Source organism: Nelumbo nucifera, chromosome 4 (assembly GCF_055504915.1).
Source record: "Nelumbo nucifera cultivar China Antique chromosome 4, China Antique-T2T, whole genome shotgun sequence".
In the NCBI taxonomy this organism is placed as follows: Eukaryota; Viridiplantae; Streptophyta; class Magnoliopsida; order Proteales; family Nelumbonaceae; genus Nelumbo; species Nelumbo nucifera.
In genome coordinates, this window is record NC_142652.1 from 93,800,587 (window position 1) to 93,822,302 (window position 21,716).

A 21,716-nucleotide genomic window follows, 5' to 3' on the forward strand; every position below is an offset into this window, starting at 1 on the left:
GTACGCCTACCTCATACTTCGCTGTTCTTCTCTTTTTGTTCTTTTCCACATTTAAATCACTTTAAGTAATTATTTTGCACGGGGCACAACCTCAGCCGTCCAACGGAAGACGCCCTTGAGAGAGATTTCCTCTCCAACATGGATAGATGACTCCCTCGACTCTTGTACTTGAGGTAATGCATTTAGCCACGTCAGATCACTGGTGACTCACTGGCGGGTGATCCAATCATTGATCTTCTTTTGGTAAGTCAATATTATCCCAACCCTACCCTATTTACTATTTTTCTTTTATTTTCTGCGTCTTCAAAATGATAAAGAAAAATTCTTGCAGTCACAACTGTACATGTGGACCTCATGGATCCACTTAAAATCTCTCTCAACCAACATCTACTCAATAAGCTTCTCTCATCCTCTAGCCGACAACTGACACGGTTTTGCTTCCCCTGTTAAGAAACACATTTAACTACAAAACTCATTTAGAATCTACTGAATTCTGACTGGCCTATTTAACATCTTCTGGATTCTTTCAAGGATTCTCTAAATTCTCTCTGCTTTTATTAGTTATTTGAGTGTTGGTCTTTTGGGTGTTTCGTATATTTGAATATTAGTATGTTATTGAACTGGGTTTTGATTGAGAAGTGGGGTGTTCTTCTTTAGAAAGTTTTTTTAGTGTTTCTGGGTTCTGGGTGTTGCTGAGAATGGTATCCTTGACATGCCGGAACTTCGATGTCGGCCGGTCAAGGTTGGATTTGGTAACTACTTGTGGGTGCAATTCCAATCGGTGTGGGATGTCACTTAACGGATTTCCCGTCAGGAACTATGCAAGGGGAATAGCAACTGGTACCCGGAAATTGATCTGGGGTCGGCCGGACATTGCTCGGTTCAGAGTTTCTTCCGTTCAGAGAGATCGGCCAGTGCTGAATGGTATTGTTTGTTTCTTTTTCCCAGACAAGTTTCAACAGCTGTAGAGACAACTTCTTTTCCTTATGAATCCAATTACTTTTTTTCTAGTGGTTGCTCAAGAATCTGCGTCAACATTGGATGTCAGTTCAAAGCCTAGAGGCCCTGTTTCAGTATCGAATTTATTGGAAGTGGTTGCTGATGACCTCCAAACTTTGAACAAAAATCTCAAATCGGTGAGCACCCACCTGAAAATTCCGAAATTTGGCTACTGTTTCGCAAATTACCCACTGTATGCTTACTTTACCTCCATCTTTCGGTATTTCTTTTTACTGGAGATATGAAATATGACGTTGAAATTATGGTTCTTATCGTATTTAGTGTATAGCAATTCTCGGATTCTTCGCTGCCTATTCAGGTTGTCAATATTGTCAACATCTATATCTATTCAATTTGTTGGGTTGATCTACCAGTCCTTTTGTGGTGTCAAGTTATGTGATTCGGTCAATTTGTTGCCAATGGCTAAAGATGCTAAAGCTTTACACTTCACCTAAAGCACGATGATTAGCTTTCCTGGATCCAGCTTTTTCGTGGATGAATAAATACATTGGATTAAGCAGCTATTTTTTCGGTTGTTTGTTCTATTTGCCTTTGTTTTATCTTTGGCCAACCAGTGTTAACTTTTACTAACAATAGTTGGATTTCAAAACCACAATCTCTCTCTGGATTTTCTTATTGTGCTCAAAGATATGTGAGATGTACATGAGACATATTCCTTTGTTTTGGGCTCAGTTGTAATTTTCTCTCATTGCTTATTAGAGGTTGCACCTTGCACCCCTCTGTGGTTCCTTGTAATCTTCTTAATTTTCATTAATAAAACCTTTCTCTTTATCTATATAAAAAAGACACCACTCCTTGAGCTTGGGGTTCCAAAAAAAGGCATATGCCTCATACGGGGTGCTTGCTTCATTCTTGAAATTATGCCTGTTTCACCTTTTGTCAGCAAATCGTACCTATACCTGTCTTACAGAACTTTTGGCTAAGCCTCACATACCTCAATTTATATGACTGAGGCACCTTAACAAAACCTTGTTCTGAATTATCCAAATTGAATGTCCGGATTTCTATTAACATTGCTTTAACTTCTTTACTTTTGTGTGTGTTTGGGAGGTAGATATTCCATATGCTTGATGCCATGATAACTTGAACACTGGCTTTCTAGTTCTTATGGTTTTCTGAAAGATGTAAAGATGCAATTTCATCATCTACATCCAACCCTGGTCCCAAAAATATGGGGTTGACAACATAAATCCTGTTTTTCCATTCACTTCTGTTTGGTGCTAAATCCTTCAACTCATGTCCTTGGTCTGCCCCTAGCTCTCCTAGTCCCTTCAACTTGTAATAGATCATTTCTTCTTACAGGTGTTGTAGATGGTCTTCTCTACACATGACTAACCTATCTCAGAGTCCTTTCCTCATTTTTTTACCTATTGGAGTTACTCCTAGGTTCCTACGAGTGAGTTCTCTTCTGACTGTCTTTTTTGGTTTTTCCACTCATCCATCTCAACACAATGAAGCAATTTGATGGGACAAAATCTTAGAAAATTTTCATTGTGAAAGTTTATCAAGATCAATTTGAATATAGTAGAATGGGCTATGCTTTTATAAGACCTATTAGGAATCTATGCTTCAAAAAAGATCTATGTTTCAAGCAATTGTTAGCATAAGGACTCTCCAAACCTGTTAAAATTAATAAACTATGCTATTCAAGAAAGAAAATGTACACGGGCAGCATTGGTGTGGGCTGCTTGGGAGGAAAGGAATGCTAGGTTGTTTGAAGATAAGGAGAGAATAAAGAGGCAATTATTGAATGTATTTCACTGAGGGTGGTTCTTTGGGTGAAGACTTTAGAGTTATTCTCATCTTTACCCTTCAATGATATCATGAGGAAGTGGGCAGCAGTAGCAGCCTAGCAGGATCCTCATCTATGAAGGAAAAGGTGGTGAAATTTTGGCCAACACTGTAAAGGGGTTTTATAAAGATGAACTTCAATGCAAGCAGCTTTTGGAATCCTGGACCATTGGGAATAGGAGGAGCATTTAAATATGAAAAAGGTAATATAATTGCAATTTACTCGGGGCGAATTGGGTAGGGGACTCAACTAGAGCCGAAATATTGGCTGCAAGTTCAGAATAGAGAAAGCAGTGGTAATGAATGCAAAGAAATTCATGGTTGAAGGAAATTCAAAGAGTGTGATAAGTTGGTTGCAGGATGAGAGGAAGGTCCCATGGAGTTACAGATATGAGATAAAGAAATTCAAATGGCTGTCAAAAGACATGCAACTAAAGATTTTATGGGTTCAAAGGTCTGCAAATAGTCTGGGTGATTTGCTTGCAAGACAAGGGTTAAATAGAAATCAAATGTTTTGGGCTTAGTCGTAAATTGACACAAGTGGGGAGAGATAGCTAGGGTTATGCTCTCGGTGTTTCTTTGTATTTGTAGGGGTGTAACCATACTCGTAAACTTCTATTTATAAGTTCTCAATAAATTTTTTCTGTTTCTTATCAAAAACAAAATGATCTGTTTTACTGATCACTGTTTAACAGCGTAATAAACACCATTAAGAGAATAAAGGTGTATATTGCATGCTGTACACTTTTGGATGATTAGAAACATTAGAACCAAGTGGGATGTTTACCTTGTAAATGTATATTCTCCTTCTTTTCTTTCTTTCTTTATTTTCTTTTTTAAAAAAATGATGTCGTTATAAATTCTAATATAATGCTGATCTTCAAGGGTCTTTCATTCCTGTATCTTGATTTAAAATATGTTTTATATGATTGATGCACTCATACACATATAGACAATCCCTTGAACTATTCAGAATCTCAGATTTTAAAAGCGTTTAGGCAACCGGTTCATTTGAAAAGTCTATTGATGTGGTATTTCGTCACTGACTGTCTGAAGGACTCTGACCTTTTAGCTTGAGTACCCACCAAGATATGGCCTGGGCTGTGTGGTATCTATAATCATTGCTTCTCAGCCTTGGGTTGTATATTTGTCCTTGACTTTGAGGCAGTGTTGCATGGACTCTCCTAAATGGATGATGTATCCATTGTCAAACATGCATTGGACTCCAACCATGGATTCTTAAAAAGACACTTCTATGTGGCAGTCGTCTTTTTTTTCTCTACTTATTTACATAAACAAACAGCTAATGCACACAATGAATGCTGTTTTTCATATAAAATGTTATTAAATAACAAAGATAATCTTCTAAACATTTTCTTATAGTCTTTAAAATGTTAGTATTCAACAAAATTTGACCTATTTTAATAGTTTTTACTTTCCATAGATGTGTCCACAAATACTTGTTTCTTCATGTTGCCTAGTCAGACTCCCAGACACAGATTGAACTCTGGTTCTTGTGTTTGTGTCCATGTAAGACAGCTTTAAGGCCTGCGGGCCTACAACATAATATCATCCATGTATGGTATGTCATTTTTGGTTGTCTCTAGCTCCAGTTCCATATGTTCCTTCTTCCTTCCTAGTTTCAATGCTATGATTTACCTTATTTTATCTATCTATCTATCTATCTAATATATGTATATATATATATATATACACACACACACACACACACACACACAAAATTGTGAGTAAATTTCACTTTGGGAAACCCCTCAGTATTGGTCAATATCTAGGTTAGCTGAACAGAAGAAACCCTTTATTGGCCCAAATCTGTCCATCTTAGTGAGTTCAGATTTTGTATGGTTCATGTATTTTGCAATTTACTTTTTTTTTTCTAGTGCTTATTAATTCCAATTTCTAAACCCATACAAGTTGCTCTTAGTCATACTATCTTGTGACTAGGAGTATTTTCTACAAAAATTCAGAATACATTGTGCGCCCTATCTTCCATTCCCAAATAATTTAGATTAAGGCCGAGTTTGGTTGAGTGGAGATTGTGTATTTTATTTCCCCTGTTTATTGGAAAGTGACTTAGTTCAGCGGGTGTTCACATGAGGAACACATTAGCAACAAGTCATCTGAGGTCGTTACAGACCTGGATCCGATCAGTTATAATGACAGCTATGTGAATTCATGCCTCTTACATGAGAGAGCTCCTATATATTTGGCTTGTCTCATCCTTGAGAATAACAAGTGAATTAGCCTAATTTCCTTCTTCCCTCTTTTCTTCTCATGAGGTTGAGCTTCCCTTGAAGAAGCTCCTGAGTTGGGCAGTATCCCAACAGAGATCTTATAATCATTAGTGTACAAGTGAGATCATATCTTTAATGACTTGGAAGTGGTGTGTGGTGCCCTTTTTCCATTTTACTTGTTTCCTATTATCATCTTCAGGTGTCCATATATTTTTGTCTATGTGAATATAACACATTTAGGGTTATACAAAAATGGGCTATCTGACTTGAAAACCATGAACAATTGATTGCACTTGGGAACACGAGTCTTCTTTCTTCTTCTTCATGATAAGAAATTCAGCAAATCAATGTCTATGGTGGAATTTTGACGTTTTATTCTATTTCTATTGTGCAATGTCAACCTTTGTAAATTTACATGTAACGTTGTAACAATCCTTTTAGCATCATCCCATTTTTTTATCTGATTAAGATGTTATGCTAGATTGTTGGTGCAGAAAACCCAGTTTTAGTGTCTGCAGCAGAGCAGATTTTCGGTGCTGGTGGGAAGAGACTCAGACCAGCTTTAGTATTCCTTGTGTCAAGAGCTACAACAGAAATAGCAGGCATAAAGTATGCTTTCTCCAGTTTCTCAAGCATTGGCTATCTGTGCTGCCAAAATAATTGAAAATTTCCTGCTGAAATAGTCCAAATTTCCATTTATTTATTTATTATTTTAATCCAGGGAACTTACCCCACAACATCGGCGCTTGGCAGAGATAATTGAGATGATTCATACTGCAAGCTTGATACATGATGATGTGTTAGATGACAGTAACATACGAAGAGGTACATCTTAATATCTTTCCACAAAATTTTTTTCTACAATTTTCTCTGTATGTGTTTTATCCTATCAAATACCTCTGAAAAAGGCACTTATTGCCATATTTTAAATGCAATGAGACTACTAGAGTATGTATTTTAGATAAGACGCAGTTGATATTGATCTTCAGAGTAATGTATTTCAGAACTCTTCTTAAGGCTAATTTTCTTCCACATTATGAATTACTTGTTTTATGCTGTTGTAAAAGGAGTAGTTCATTGGCACCGGGTTTATTTAGTTAGATAAATAGTTTTGACCCCTCCCAAGACCTCAAATAGTTGGGACTAGCAAAGTGTGTATCTCTAGGAGCATGCATATACTGACCAATAACACTCATAGTATCAGATATGTGAGGATATTTCATGCAAGTACAATAGCCTTCCTACCAAACGCCGAAACACTTCTGTCTTTAAGTTCTCTGTCTGATTTTATGATGAGAGACCAAAAAAAAAAAAAACAAACTCATGATTTGACTGAGCTACTTCAGTTCGTAAGAAATATAGAACCTCTCTAAGATCTTTAGGCTCAGTTTGGAAAGAGTACAAATACAAATATGTACAGTAAAAATACATACAAAACAGTACAAAATAGAAGATTTACACAATACATATTTGTATTTATACTCCTTCCAAACTGAGCCTTAGTTTCAAATTCAACTTTGAGAAACTGTTTGAGTTTCCCTATCTCTGGAAGATCATTTCCAATGACTACTATATTATCAACATATACAATGAGAACTATAAGGAAAGGTGCCTTTCCTTCTAGTAAATAAGGTGTGATTGGTTAAGCTTGTACAAACCTAACTCTTAGAAGAGATCCTTTGAATCAACCAACCGAACCCATACCCTAGGAGACTATTTAAGTCCATGCTTTCCCTTTTACCTTAATATCATAAAAACCAAGCAAGAGAACCATGTAAACTTTTTCACAGAGATAACCAAGAATGGGAAACTGCAAGAGATAGAAGAACTCTAACTAAGTTTTGCCACCGATGCAAAGGTCTATAAATAATCCACCCCATACATTAGAGTGTAACCTTTAGCACAACCTTGCCTTACATCTCATAATAGATCCATCTACTATGTACTTTATTGTGTAGACTCTTTCATAGGCAATTGGTTCTTTCCCTTTAGGCAACTCGACAATGTCCAACATCTCATTTTTCAGTAGCGGTACATCCATCTTTGCTTTCCTAGCATCCTTCCATTCAAGTTTAGTTGGTGCTTCTAAAACATTCCTAGGAACAAACTTAGACTGAACAGATGCAAGGAAGGATTTGGAGGAAGGTGAAGTAGAAATCACTGTTTGTAAATCATGATGAATTCCTTGTGAAGAGAAAGAAGAAGAAGATGAAGAGTTTCAGCAGTAGAGAAGAAAAGAGAAAGGATGAATTCCTAACTTAACAACTTAAAATAAGAACAAAAACAACTGGGCCCAATAACTAGAAATCGTCTCAACTCAACACTCCCCCTCAAGTTGGGAGTAAATGTCACACATTCCCAACTTGCGTAGATCATGCTCCAGCTTGTTCCTTGCAACACTTTTTGTGAGAACATCAGCAAGATGTAGATCAGAAGCAATGTATGGGAGACAAACTTCCCCAGAAGTCACCCTTTCTCTGATGAAATGTCTATCCACTTCAATGTGCTTAGTTCGGTCATGCTGAACTGGGTTATGGGAAAATGTTAATTGCTGCCTGGTTATCACAGTACAACATCATAGGTTCTTTTGCCTCTACACCAATCACTCCCAATAGGGAACGGATCCAGAGAAGTTTTGAAACTCCATGTGCCATGGCCTTGTATTCAGCTTTAGCACTTGATCTTGCCACCACTGTTTGTTTCTTATTCTTCCACGAGACAAGGTTACCCCCAACAAGGGTGCATACTCCTAAAGTAGATCTCCTGTCATCAAGGCATCCTACCCAATCTGCATCTGTATAAGCCTCTAGTTTCAACTGTTCATGATCAGCAAACAATATGCCTCTGCCTGGGTGTCCATTCAGATAAGTAAGAATCCTGTCAACAGCCTCCTAATGCTGGACTCGTGGAGCATGCATGTATTGACTTACCACACTTACTGCATAGGAAATGTCTGGTCTTGTCATACACAAGTATAGCAGGCGACCCACAAGTCTCTGATATCTCCCAATGTCCTTTACTGGCTCACCTTCTGATGCATTAATTCTGTGATTCTGATCAATAGGAGTACTGATTGCCTTTGTTCCAAGTTTCCCTATTCTTGAAGAAGATCTAAGACATACTTCCTCTGAGAGATAAAAATTTCATGTTTTGATCTTGCAACTTCAATGCCTAAGAAGTATCTAAGTTCTCCAAGATCCTTAATTTCAAATTCTTTGTGTAGATTCTTCTTCAGACAATCAATCTCACTTAGGTCATTCCCTGTGACAACAATATCATCCACATAAACAATTAGGACTGACACCAAGGATCCAAATGTAAATCAGTCCTCAGATATTAGGTGTAAATTTGAAGATTATAAGAAAAAGGAAGAAGAAAAGTAAGAGCAGCAACACAAGAGAAGAAGATGACGAAAAGAGGAGGAAGAAGAAGAAGAATCGAATTATCTTCCCTTTCTCTTTTAATCCTTTTTTTATTAAGAATTAAAGTTAGAGTAATGACAAGTATGCCCTTAAGTGGGCGGCCAACTAGGCAGTAACATAAAGAGATTAAACAAAAAGAAATAACAGGCCCATTAGCCAACAATAAAAGAAAAGATATTACAAGAGAAGATACTAGGACCCATTCGGCCCAGTCTCTTTACACTCCCCCACAAGCTGAGCATAGATGTCAATCATGCCCAGCTTGCTTATATAGTGTGTCATTTTCCCTCTTGGAACTACCTTGGTCAAGATATCAGCCAATTGCTCGTCTGATGTGATGAATGGAAAACAAACTTCTCCCGAGGAAACTCTTTCCCTTATAAAATGTCTATCAACCTCAATGTGCTTAGTTCTATCATGTTGAACAGGATTATGTGCAGTGTTGATAGCTGCTTAGTTGTCATAGTAGAGCATCATTGGCTTCTCGTAGTCAACCCCCAATTCTTCTAGAAGGGATCATAGCCACAGTAATTCTGACACACCATGTGCCATTGCCTTGTATTCTGCTTCAGCTGAGGATCTAGCAACTACAGACTGTTTCTTACTCCTCCATGACACAATGTTCCCAGCGACCAAAGCACAATAACCTGAGGTGGATCTCCTATCATCAATACATCCTACCCAATCAGCATCAGTGAAAGCTTCCAGCTTCATGTGTCCATGTTTAGCAAACAGAATACCTTTCCCTGGAGTACCTTTCAAGTAACACAGAACCCTTTCTACAGCAGCTAAATGAGTATCTCTGGGAGAATGCATAAATTGACTAATAACACTTACTGCATAGGAAATATCTGGCCGAGTCATGCAAAGATATAACAACTTCCCAAGCAGTCTCTGAAACACCCCCTTATCAAATAAAAGCTCACCATCTGTAGCAGAAAGCTTATGGTTAGGATCAATAGGAGTGGAGATTGGTTTAGCTCCAAATTTACCAGTCTCAGCAAGGAGGTCAAGGACATATTTATGCTGAGAAATGAAGATACCATCCTTAGATCTAGCAACTTCAATGCCCAAAAAATACCGAAGATCTCCCAAATCCTTGATCTCAAATTCAGAGTTGAGAAACCTTTTTAGTTTACTGACCTCTTGAGTGTCATTACCCATGACCACAATATCATCAACATAAACTATCAAGAAGGTCACCAGAGAGCCATTTCTCTTCAAGAACAGGGTATGATCAGATTGAGTTTGTGTGTAGCCAAAGGAGACAAGAGCAGCCCTAAACCTCTCAAACCAAGCTCGAGGAGACTATTTGAGACCATAAATAGATTTTTGCAGTTTACACACCTTGCCTTGCATTTCCTTCCCATACACCCCTGGAGGCAAAGACATATAGACCTCTTCATGCAGGTCTCCATTCAAGAAGGCATTTTTAACATCAAACTGGTGTAGGGGCCAGTCAAAAGTAGCGGCTAGAGATAACAAAACCCTGACTGAGGTCATCTTAGCGACAGGAGCAAATGTCTCAAGATAGTCAATGCCATACATTTGAGTGTAGCCCTTAGCAACCAACCTAGCCTTAAACCTCTCAATAGAGCCATCAGAGTGATATTTAATGGTAAACATCCACTTACAACCCACTGGTTCCTTCCCTTCAGGCAAGTCAACAATATCCCAGGTATGGTTCTTATGCAAAGCATCCAGTTCTGCCGTCATAGCATCCCTCCATTCAGGTTGAGATAAGGCTTTCGGTACGGACCTGGGTATCACATGGGAAGAAACAGATGCAAGAAAAGAGTAGTAGGAAGGAGAGAGAAGGTTGTAAGACAGGTGTTTGGAGATACAATGGGCTGTACACTTCCGCTTGCCCTTGCGGAGAGCAACAGGAAGGTCAAGGTCTGGGAAAGCTGTAGATGGGTCAGAAAAAGGCTGACCTGTTACCTCAGTAATGATGGGAGGAGCAAGAGGCTTTTCTGTAGGAGTGGAAACAACCTGCCCATGTCTGAATCTCTGCCTTTGGTACCACCTTTGGAGAACAGGAGGAGGAGGAATTATAGGAGAATGAGGTGGAGGAGGAGGAATAGGAATATCGGAGGTAGGTCCAGTGGGAGAAGTAGACACCTCATGATAGAACTCAAGAGGAATGGGAAGGGGAATAGCTTGAGACATAGCAAAGGGTTCTTCAGATTTCTCCCCCTCAGGAGAAATGCTAAAGAAAGGAGTCAACTCAGCAAAGGTGACATCCCGAGATACAAAGCGGGTGCCATGAACTAGATCAAAACAGCAATATCCCTTTTGTGTGGAAGCATATCCCAGAAAAACACATTTATGAGCCTTAGGTTCAAACTTGTGCCTTTGATGACTGTGAATATGCACATAGCAAGTGCACCCAAAAACACGGAGAGGAAGAGAAAAAAATATCCTCATCTGGGAAGAGAAGGCTAAAGGGGGTTTTGAAGTCAAGGACCCGGGAGGGCATACGATTGATAAAAAAAGTAGCAGTAAGAACAACATCTCCCCAAAATTTTATAGGAACATGGGATGCAAACAAGAGGGATCTGGCAACTTCAACCACATGTCTGTTCTTCCTTTCCACCACCCCGTTTTGTTGTGGAGTGTAGGAACAAGAACTTTGATGAATAACCCCAAAAGTTTCAAATTAGGTGGAGAGGGTTCTCTCAAAATACTCCTTAGCATTATCAGAACGGAATATTTTGATACGAGTGTTAAACTGGGTGAGGATGAGTTCATGAAATTTTTGCACAATAGCTGGTACTTCATTCCTGGATTTCATGAGATAAATCCAAGTTTAACGAGAGTAGTCATCAATAAAAAGGATAAAGTACCTGTAACCCCCCATAGTTGGCAAATGATATGGCCCCCACACGTAGAGTGAACAATATGAAAAGGAGAAAGGGATCTTTTATTGCTTACTGAATGTCTACAATGCTTTGCTAGTTCACACGACTCACAATGAAGACTCGATAAAGACATTCCCTTAAACATATCTGGAAACAAATGACTCAAAGCAGAAAATGACAAATGACCAAACCGAAAGTGACATAACAAGACTTTGTTAACAGACTCTGACAAAACTGACTCTAAGGCAACTCCATGAGGTGGTCCCAAAGCTCGATCCGGTGTGTCCAGCAAGTATATTCCGTTCGCCTCATGGCCACTCCCAATCATCCTCTGAGATTGCAGGTCCTGAAAAACACAATGAGTGGGAAAAAAGGTTATGCTACAATTCATGGATTTAGTTAAGCTGCTAACAGATAAAAGGTTTGTGTTAAGTTTAGGGACATGAAGGACAGAGGATAAATAAAGGGTGTCAGAGGTCTTTATATCTCCTTTACCAGAGATGGGAGCAAGAGACCCACCAACAAGGGATATTTTCTCTTTGCTAGAGAGAAGGTGGTATGAGCAAAAGAGATTAGACAGGCTGGTCATATGGTCTGATGCACCGGAATCAATAATCCAAGGGATTTTATGATTACCTGAAACTGAAGTATGATTTGCAGAAGCACAAATACCTGAGTGAGCAAATGCTGATGAAGATGATGTGTTGTTGCTAGAAGAGTGAGATGAAGAAACAATAGCTTCCAAGTGATTTAGTAGCCTCCCATACTTTTCAAAATCCGCCTTCATTGCTGCCAACTGCTCAATGGTTGATTTCTCTTCACTCTCCTTATTTCCTCCTTCAGGTACTATAGCAACATTAGTTGCCTTAGGCTTTCCTACCTGACTGCCCTTCTTAGAGTTGTTGTTATTCTTAAACCTATCAGGAAGAAGCTCAGGATGAAGATTCCAGTAAGTGTCCTTTGTATGCCTCGGTTTCTTGCAATATTCACATATCTGCTCCTTTTTCTCAGTAGGACCCTTTGGCTTTATTCCAGCATGTGCAAAGTGTTCTGTAGGTGGACCCTGCAACTGAACCTGCCGCCTACTCTCCTCACTGCTTATCATAGCATATGCCTGGGAAAGAGTAACCTCATCTTTGGCCAGGATATTTTGCCTAATGATGTCAAACTCAGGGTTAAGTCCAGTGAGAAATTCAAACACCCTATTTCTCTCCACCAACTTCCTATACATTTCAGCATCATTCTTACTCTCCCATACAACTGTCTCCATAACATCAATTTCTTGCCATAGGGATTTCAGTATAGAGTAGTAGATTGCTACACTCTTCTCCCCCTGTCTTAGGTTTTTCACATCACTTTTCAACTTATAGACTCTGGCTACATTCAACTTCTGTGAATAGGTCTCTGTAACATAGTTCCATATCTCCTTAGCCGAAGACATCCAGAGATAATGCTGACTTATATGAGGTTGCATAGAATTGACCAACCATCCTATGACAGTATAGTTCTCTTGCATCAATTTCTCAAATTTAGGGTCTATCTCTTCGGGTTTCACTTTACTACCTGTGAGATACTCGAGTTTTCCTCTACTACAGACATAAATTCTTATAGACTGTGCCCAAGCAAGATAATTTGTCCCATCTAGCTTGATTGTGGTTACACCAGTCAAAACGGAATCTACTGAGCCAAGGCCTGAAACCGGCACTTGCTTGAACTCACTTCCGTATGGCTCCATTAATCAAACAAAAATCAAAGAACCAGAAATTTTGTCTATATAAACTTACTTGAAGTCAAATCAGAACCCAAATGCTTGAAAACTAGGGTTTTACTCCGTCCAACTGTTGGGGAGGAAGAAAGAAGATGCAGCCGCTCCTACCAGAACTTCCCAATCTCTTCCAAACCTGAACCGCCCTCTTTTAGGAGTCACAAGACACCTCCCAAGCATAAAGCGCCACACCCAAAGCTTCACCTTTACCTGTACCTTTGAAAATCTCTAATCGGCTAGGGTTTTGGGCAGCAACAGAACAACACCGCTTCTTGGCAATATCTAGCCAGATTTAAACTCTCCAAACCCTCTACCAACTAGGCCAAAGATCCTCTGAAATATAGAGAATCTATCTCTCCACACACTCTCTTAATCTAAGGGTGTATGGGAAAAGAAGAAAGAAAAAAAGGAAGAAATAGACCTGCTCTGATACCAAGATGTAAATCAGTCCTCAAATATTAGGTGTAAATTTGAAGATTAGAAGAAAAAGGACGAAGAGAAGTAAGAGCAGCAACACAAGAGAAGAAGATGGCGAAAAGAGAAGGAAGAAGAAGAAGAAGAAGAATTATCTTCCCTTTCTCCTCTAATCCTTTTTTTATTAAGAATTAAAGTTAGCGTAATGACAAGTATGCCCTTTAGTGGGCGGCCAGCTAGGTAGTAACATAAAGAGATTAAACAAAATGAAATAACAGACCCATTAAGAGAGGCCCATTAGCCAACAATAAAAGAAAAGATATTACAAGAGAAGATACTAGGACCCATTCGGCCCAGTCTCTTTACAGATCCCCTTCGCTTCACAAACAAGGTATGATCAGATTAAGTCTGAGTGTAGCCAAAAGCAATCAAGGCCTTCCTGAACCTGTCAAACCATGCTCTGGGAGATTGTTTCAAGTCATAAAGTGACTTCTTAAGCCTGCATACCTTTCCCTTTTTAGCATCACTGTAGAAGCCAGCAGGAAGATCCATATACACTTCCTCTTGCAGATCCCCATTTAGGAAAGCATTTTTCACATCAAGTTGAAACAGGGGCCTAGAGTATGTGGCAGCAAGAGAAAGAAGTATTCAAATAGAGGTCATCTTTGCAATTGGTGCAAAGGTCTCTAAGAGTAGTCGATTTAGACTACAATCAGTCTTGAATTAGAAAGATAAAAGGATGAAAATTGAAGAGAAGAAGAAGAGAAGAGAGGAAGAGAAGAAGTACACGAAGAGAGTTTCAGAAAAGAGAGAGAGAAGGTTACAATTTCTGCCGACCCTCTCTTAGTATTTATATAACTATTGGCTAACTGTAAAAGGGCTGAATTGCCCTTATTGCTTACATGGCAAATAGAATAAGAAATAACTAATAATAAAGCTGAAATAACTAACTGGAATAACTACCAACTAACATTGTCATATCTAACAGAAATATTACTGCCATACGAACACTGTGGGGACCACATCACTGTGGGGACCACATCAGTGTTCTTCCTTGGAACAGCCTTGGTGAGAAGATCTACAAGCTGCATGCTGGAGGTGATATACGGAAGACACTTCCTGAGATGAAACCCTTTCTCTGACAAAATGTCGGTCTACTTCAATATGTTTAGTTCTGTAATGCTATACTAGATTATGAGCTATATTAATAGCAGCTTGATTATCACAATATAGCATTAAGGGCTTCTCATAAGCAATACCCAACTCCTCAAATAGTGATTTCAACCATAGGATTTCAGCCACACCATTAGCCATGGACCTATATTCAGCTTCTGCACTAGAACGAGAAACAACACTTTGCTTCTTACTCCTCCAGGAGACCAGGTTACATCCTACAAAAGCATAATATCTAGATGTAGACCTTCTATCATCAATACTCCCAGTCCAATCAGCATCTGTATAAACCTCTATCTTCATGTGATTATTATTCTTGAATAGTATACCTCTACCTGGGCACCTCTTCAAATGTGCTAATATCCTCTCAACTGCAAGTAAGTAAGTAGTCATAGGAGAGTGCATATACTTACTGACAATGCTGACCGCATAGCTGATCTCCGGTCGTGTGAGACAAAGATAGAGGAGTTTTCCAACTTACCATTGGAACATAGCTTTATCTTCAAGTGGCTCTCCACCCTCTGCACTGATCTTGTGATTTTGTTCAATAGGTGTATTTGCAGGCTTAACACCTAACTTTCCAGTTTCTTCCAACAAATCTAGAACATACTTTCTTTGGGAAACAAAAATCCCATGTTTAGATCTAGCTACCTCAATACCCAAGAAGTAGCTCTCCCAGATCTTTCACCTCAAATTCTTGATGAAGGAGTTGTTTGAGAGACTCAATCTCACCATTATCGTTCTATGTCACTACAATATCATCCACATATACAGCAAGCAAGGTCAAGGAAGAGTCCACTCTCTTAATGAACAATGTATGGTCTGACTGGGCCTATACATAGCTGAACCTTTCAAGGGCTTGTCTAAATCTATCAAACCAAGCTCTGGGGGACTGTTTGAGTCCATACAAAGCTTTATTCAACTGGCAAACTTTCTTTCCTGTGTCTGCATCATAAAATCTAGGAGGCAACTGCATGTAGACTTCTTCTTGCAAGTCTCCATTGAGGAAGGCATTTTTAACATTCATCTGGAACAAGGGCCAAGAGTAACTGGCTACAAGGGGCAATAAAACTCTAATAGTGGTCATCCTTGCTACTGGAGCAAAAGTCTCCAAGTAGTTTATACCATAAGTCTGAGTAATTCCCTTTGCAACTAACCGAGCCTTATACCTTTCAATGGAACCATCAGCATTATGTTTCACAGTAAATACCCATCTACATCCAACCGGTTTCTTCCCTTTAGGCTGGTCAACTAGCTCCCAAGTATTATTCCTCAGAAGAGCATCCATTTCAACCTTCATTGCATCTTTCCACTCAGGAACTGACAAGGCCTCCTGCACTTACGGACTGCAATGGGGAGGTCCTGTAAGAGGGGGACAAGTGATCATAGGACAAGAACTGGGAAATGTAGTGGGTTGTGGATGTGGTGCAGCGCCGTTTGCCTTTACGGACTGCAATGGGGAGGTCAAGGTCATCCAAAGGAGGTAAGGGCTCAACAGTGGAAGGTATCTCAGTAGAACCTGGATCTGATAAAGGAACTGTAGTACCTGGATTTGGATCCGTAGAAGGAATTGGGGCTGGCCTGGATTGTTGATGACCGAAATCAAACTGCCTCTACTGCCTGTGATAGACTCTCAAATCCCGACACCTCTGACACCCCTCCCCATTACATCCCTCATCACTCAATGGAACAAGTAAAGGAACTTCTGATGAGTTAGCCCCACATTCACTACTCTCCCTCTGAGGAGAAACCCTAGGATGATAGGGTACATCCTTGAAGAAAGTAACATCCATAGAGAGAAATCTTTTCCCAGAAGTGGGTTCATAGCAGCAATGTCCCTTTTGTGTTTGTGCATAACTGAGAAAAATACATTTGGAGGCCTTAGGATCAAATTTGGAACGATGAGGTCCAAGAATCTGAACAAAGCAAGTACAACCAAAGGTTTTAAGGGGAACAGGGGCTGCATGAGAAAACAGCTCAAGAAACCTTTGGCCTTGCTTTGATACCAAGTAGAAATCACTGTTTGTAAATCAGGATGAATTCCTTGTGAAGAGAAAGAAGAAGAAGATGAAGAGTTTCAGTAGTAGAGAAGAAAAGAGGGGAAAGAAAGAGTGGGATGATAACCAAAATTGAATTAGTTCTGGCTGCCAACCCCTCATTATATTTTATACTTAACTTAAAAGAATGAAAGATTACAAGAATGCCCTTAGTAGGGCGGCTACTAAAGTAGCTGAACAGTCACAACTTAAAAAACATAAGCTAATGGGCCTAAAGCCCAACAACCTCCTAACTTAACAACTTAAAATAAGAACAAAAACAACTGGGCCCAATAACTAGAAATCGGCCCAACTCAATAGGTGACAAGAGATCATAGGACAAGTACATGGAAATACAACAATAAGTGGATGAATGGTACTTATCTTTCCTCAAAGCAATGGATAAATCGAAGTTAGTGAATTTTTTTATCAATAATCAAAGTTAGTGAAATTGATAATGCTAGACAAGGGCAACCCAAAATCTATCATCTTAGAGGAGAATGGTGGTGGTAAAGGTTGAGTTGCTGAGGTGGAAACAACCTTCTTTCTTCATTTGTGGACCTGCAACTCCTCTTGAGGATTCATTGTTGAATGAATAGGACTAGAATCAAGAAAGTGTTACTTGAGTATAAGGAGAAGTAAGGATGGATCAAGGGCATCATTGTTCTTCTCCTGAGCAGAAGTACGAGAAAAGTATGGGATAAATTCAAGAAAAGAATCTAACATCCATAGACATAAAACAACTTTCATTGATGGGATCAATGCAACAATATCTCTGAGTTCGGGCATAACCAAGAAATATAAGCTTAAAAGCTTACGGGTTCAATTGTAAACTGTGGGAACCTTGAATGTGAACATAAAGGTTCTTTCATGGGGGATAGAAAACAAATCACTATTGGGATACACTAGATTGCATGGGCTTTTGAAGCCAAGAATACAGGAGGGCATATTTTGGTTCTTTCTTTCAGCAACCCCGTTTTTGTAAAGTGTATTAGGCATAGGGACTTTGGTGAATAAGAAGCTAGGTTCTTCTCAAAATATTCTTTGGTATTATCTGATTGCAAGGTTTTGTCATAAGAATCAAATTCTGTAGGATTACTTGATGATTTGACAAATAATTTTTCAGTACTTAATCTAAGGAATGCATCAGATAAAGGCAAGTGTACCAAGAAAAATCTTCTATAAAAATAATAAATATTGGAATCTACCCATATAAGGAAGATGACATGGTCCCTACACATCATAGTACACAATCTTAAAGGCATACTAGATTTTTTTATCACTTGAAGTACAAAAGTTTCTACAATACTTGGCAAGATGACAACTTTTACAATGCCAACTTAACATCTTAATAGACTTAAACAAATATAGAAATAAAAAAAAAAGTGGAGAACTAAAAAGATAAGTGACACAAATGAGTATTCCAGAGCATTACACAATCAACATACTCAAAAGAAATAATTTTAGACACCAAACATTAATTCTGAGGACTCTTTCCAGGAATCTAAGAAGGTATATCCCATTCATATCATGGCCACTTTCAATCATTCTCTTGAATTCTGGATCCTAAAATACAAAACAATTGGGGAAGAAAGTCATTGAATGGTTCAGATTCTTTTTAAGGCTATTGGGAGCAAATTGGTGCTCAATTTATGGACATGAAGACCAAATGGGAGAGTCAAGCCATCAGAAACTCTAACGTTTCCCTTCCTAGAGATAGGAGCCAAGGAACCATAAGCTATAGATGCCTTATCCTACCAGAACATAAATGACACAAGTTAAAAGAAAAAAAAAGGAAGAAACTCTAGTCCTGTGTTTAGCAGCACTTGAATACATAATCTATGGGATACTTTGATTACTTGAAATCAATGTTTTAAAATGCAGAGGCATGACACGAGGCGTTTCACTACTTGGAGGTGTGAGGCGTAGTTCAGAAGGTAAGAGGTGTAAGCCTCCCAAACACAAGGAAGCGTAAACCTCCTTAAGAGGAAGGGGAGGGGGAAGAAGAGGAAGGAGGATCTCTTCTTTCTCTTTTTTCTTTTTAATAAAGATCTCTTGTATTAAGAAGAATGAAGATGCATAACACTATGCTCACTCGCCTTCGCTTCAACAAGACACCGGGGGGGTCCGGTGAGTGAAGCCCCTGGCCCAAACTTTTTTTTTTCCATTTTCTTTCCTTCCCTTCCCTTCCCTTTTCATTTCTTTCTTTGCTATTTTTTTCTTCTCTTTCTTTCTTTCTTTCTTTCTTTCTTTCTTTTCCTTTCCCTTCCTTTTTTCCGTTTTTTTTTTGTCTTTTTGTATGAGGTGTGCATGAGGCACATAGGGCGTAATCATCTAGCATGCCTTATGCAAAAGGCATATGAAGTGTATGCCTTAGAGGCATCACTGCCTCTGGAATACACCTCATGGCATTTTGGGGGCGCCTTGCCTAGAAGTTTGCCTCCAAGGGCACACCTCCCATGCCTTTTAAAACTCTGCTTGAAATGGTAGCATGATTGGTAGTGACATGAGTATCTATATGGACAATTGCTATAGATAAACTAAGGATTTATAGAGGTGCTCCCAATTACGCTCTCCAACCATCTATGCTTGCCAAACTTCTCGAATTGGAGTCATTGCTATCCTTCTTGTTGTTATTTATGAATCTATCAGGTTTAAGATTTGGATATAACTTCAAACAATTGTCCTCTGGATTATTAAATTAGCTAACATGGGTAACATCTTAGGCTTCACACTGACATGAACTGAATACTCTAGCAGGCATTTGTAGCAGTAGACTTCCCCCATATTCTCCTCATTATGGGCTAGTAAGTAGGCCGTGAGACAAAGTAATGTCTCCATGAGTAAGGATATCCTGTCATCTTGTATCATATTCCTATTTCATCCCAGTTAGAAATTCAAAGATTATATTCCTTTCAACAAGGTTCCTACATCATTGTTAAGGTTCTATTATTCTACAGTCACCAAGTGATCAATTTCTTGCCAAAAGACTTCAAGGTGGGGAAGTAAATTGCTAAAGATTTCTCCTCCTTTGTAGATTGTTCACTTCACTTTGCAATTGGTAGGCTGTAGCAAGTAGCGACATCCATGCCCTATGTATATATTATCTCTACTATACTGTCCCATATATCCTTGATTCTCTTCATCCACAAATACTTTTGCTAATATGTAGCTACGTAGAATTCACTTGCTATGACACTACCATATAATTTCCTATGTCCATTGAGCATACATAGGATTTGAATTCTCCAACTCCACCACTATTTTATTAATATAGATAAGTTTTCCACATCCACCTATGAATATGCAAATAGATTAAGTCCATTCTAAATAATTTCCTCCATCAAACTTTGCAATAGTCACTGGTTCATTAGGGTTCTCTCAAGACCCACTTAGAATCATTCCCAACTCCAAACTTTGTTTCAAATCACCATTCATTCCAAACAAACTCCAATAATACATTGAGTAACCAACCAATCTACTATATAGATATTCTTGACCTATAGATCAGAATACCAACCATTTACAGGGCAAAACAACCTTGGTGGCAAGAACATAAGGAGAGAAATAGGGGACTCTCTCTCCAGGCAATGGAGTTCCTAAAATAGGTGGAAATCTCCAAATGGATATAAAAGTGAGTAAAAGGAAGACTGAGTGCTAACTCCAATCACCTTCTAAAATCCTAAACCAAAACAAATTCTTCTATCTCTGCTTTTTCTTGATTTTGGGGTAGAATTCTCTCTTTGGGAACACCATACATGCTGCTGACCCTAGTTATATGGGTGTCATGTGCAAAGAAGAGAAAAAAGAACCTGGCTTTGACACCGACTTGTCTAACACTCTGATGTACAAATAAATGGAATAAATAAATTATTTTGTTTTGAGAGAGGAAGAAGATGAATAGAATGATGAAAGAGAAGAGGCAATCATGGGGTTCTTGTCCATCCCCTTTCTAATTGTAGATTATGCCAAAATAAGTGTACAAAAAGACTATCATACTCTACTTACTATTACATTAAGAAATAACAAATGTAATAGGCCATTCTGCCCACAATAAATGTTGAAAGTCTAAACTTATCAACAATCTTAGTTCTGTGCCATAATGGAATTTTCATTCAAATGTGATCCACTCCCACTATCCAAAATGCAATCGCTACTTGAATTTGTATATAAGAAATTTTCTGTTACCTTTAAAACTTCTCTATTTATGTGGGCAACTTGAAACATGACTTTGTTATGTGCCTTAGGAGAACTCACCCCTTAAAGCTAGCTGTTAGTGGGAGGAAACCCAAGCACATATATACCCCACAACAGCATCCCATACTACCAATTTGGGATATTTCACATTAGCATCCCATACTACCAACATGGGACAAATGGGTCGTAACATTCCACCACGCTCCGCATTCCCGGTGCCCATGCAGGTTCGCTTTGCAGTAGTCCACCTAGTCCCGGCCGAACACTGCAATACCGACGTCACCACCTACGCCACATGATTGCAACTGGGAGGCATAGTGTAGGCTCTGATACCATTTGTTATGTGCCTTAGGAGAACTCACCCTTAAAAGCTAGCTGTTAGAGGGAAGGAACCCAAGCACATATATACCACACAACAGCATCCCATACTACCGATGTGGGATACCGGATACCTCACATTAGCATCCCATACTACCAACATGGGACAAATGGATCGTAACAGACTTCAAGGATTTCACTCTTATTTTCTCTATGAAGATCTTTCACTGAACAATGAAATGTAAAAATTTTATTCAGTCTATTCCTGCAGTTTTGAATTCCACTTTTGTCCATGAATATGGCTTTTTGGGTACTGGCAAAAGTTATTATATGTAGATGTTAGACATAGGCAGTGAGCCTATACTTTTTTGCTTCTGAATAAACTCAGAAAAATACATTTACTTGGGTAGGAACACACAATGAACCTATTTAGTGAAACTTCAATAAATACAATTAGTGAAACCAGT

At 38.9% G+C, this 21,716-nt stretch overlaps 1 protein-coding gene across 1 annotated transcript in view; it reads left to right on the top strand.

The window, feature by feature from the left end:
• Positions 1–395: 395 nt before the first annotated feature.
• LOC104610500 (solanesyl-diphosphate synthase 2, chloroplastic-like) overlaps positions 396–21,716 on the top strand; it is a 34,822-nt gene continuing 13,501 nt past the window's right edge. The window contains exons 1-4 of the mRNA XM_010277150.3: positions 396–924; positions 1,012–1,136; positions 5,545–5,672; positions 5,785–5,888. Of these exons, the coding sequence (XP_010275452.1) occupies positions 699–924; positions 1,012–1,136; positions 5,545–5,672; positions 5,785–5,888 (583 nt within the window). The 5' untranslated portion in view covers positions 396–698. The remainder of the gene's footprint in view (positions 925–1,011; positions 1,137–5,544; positions 5,673–5,784; positions 5,889–21,716) is intronic.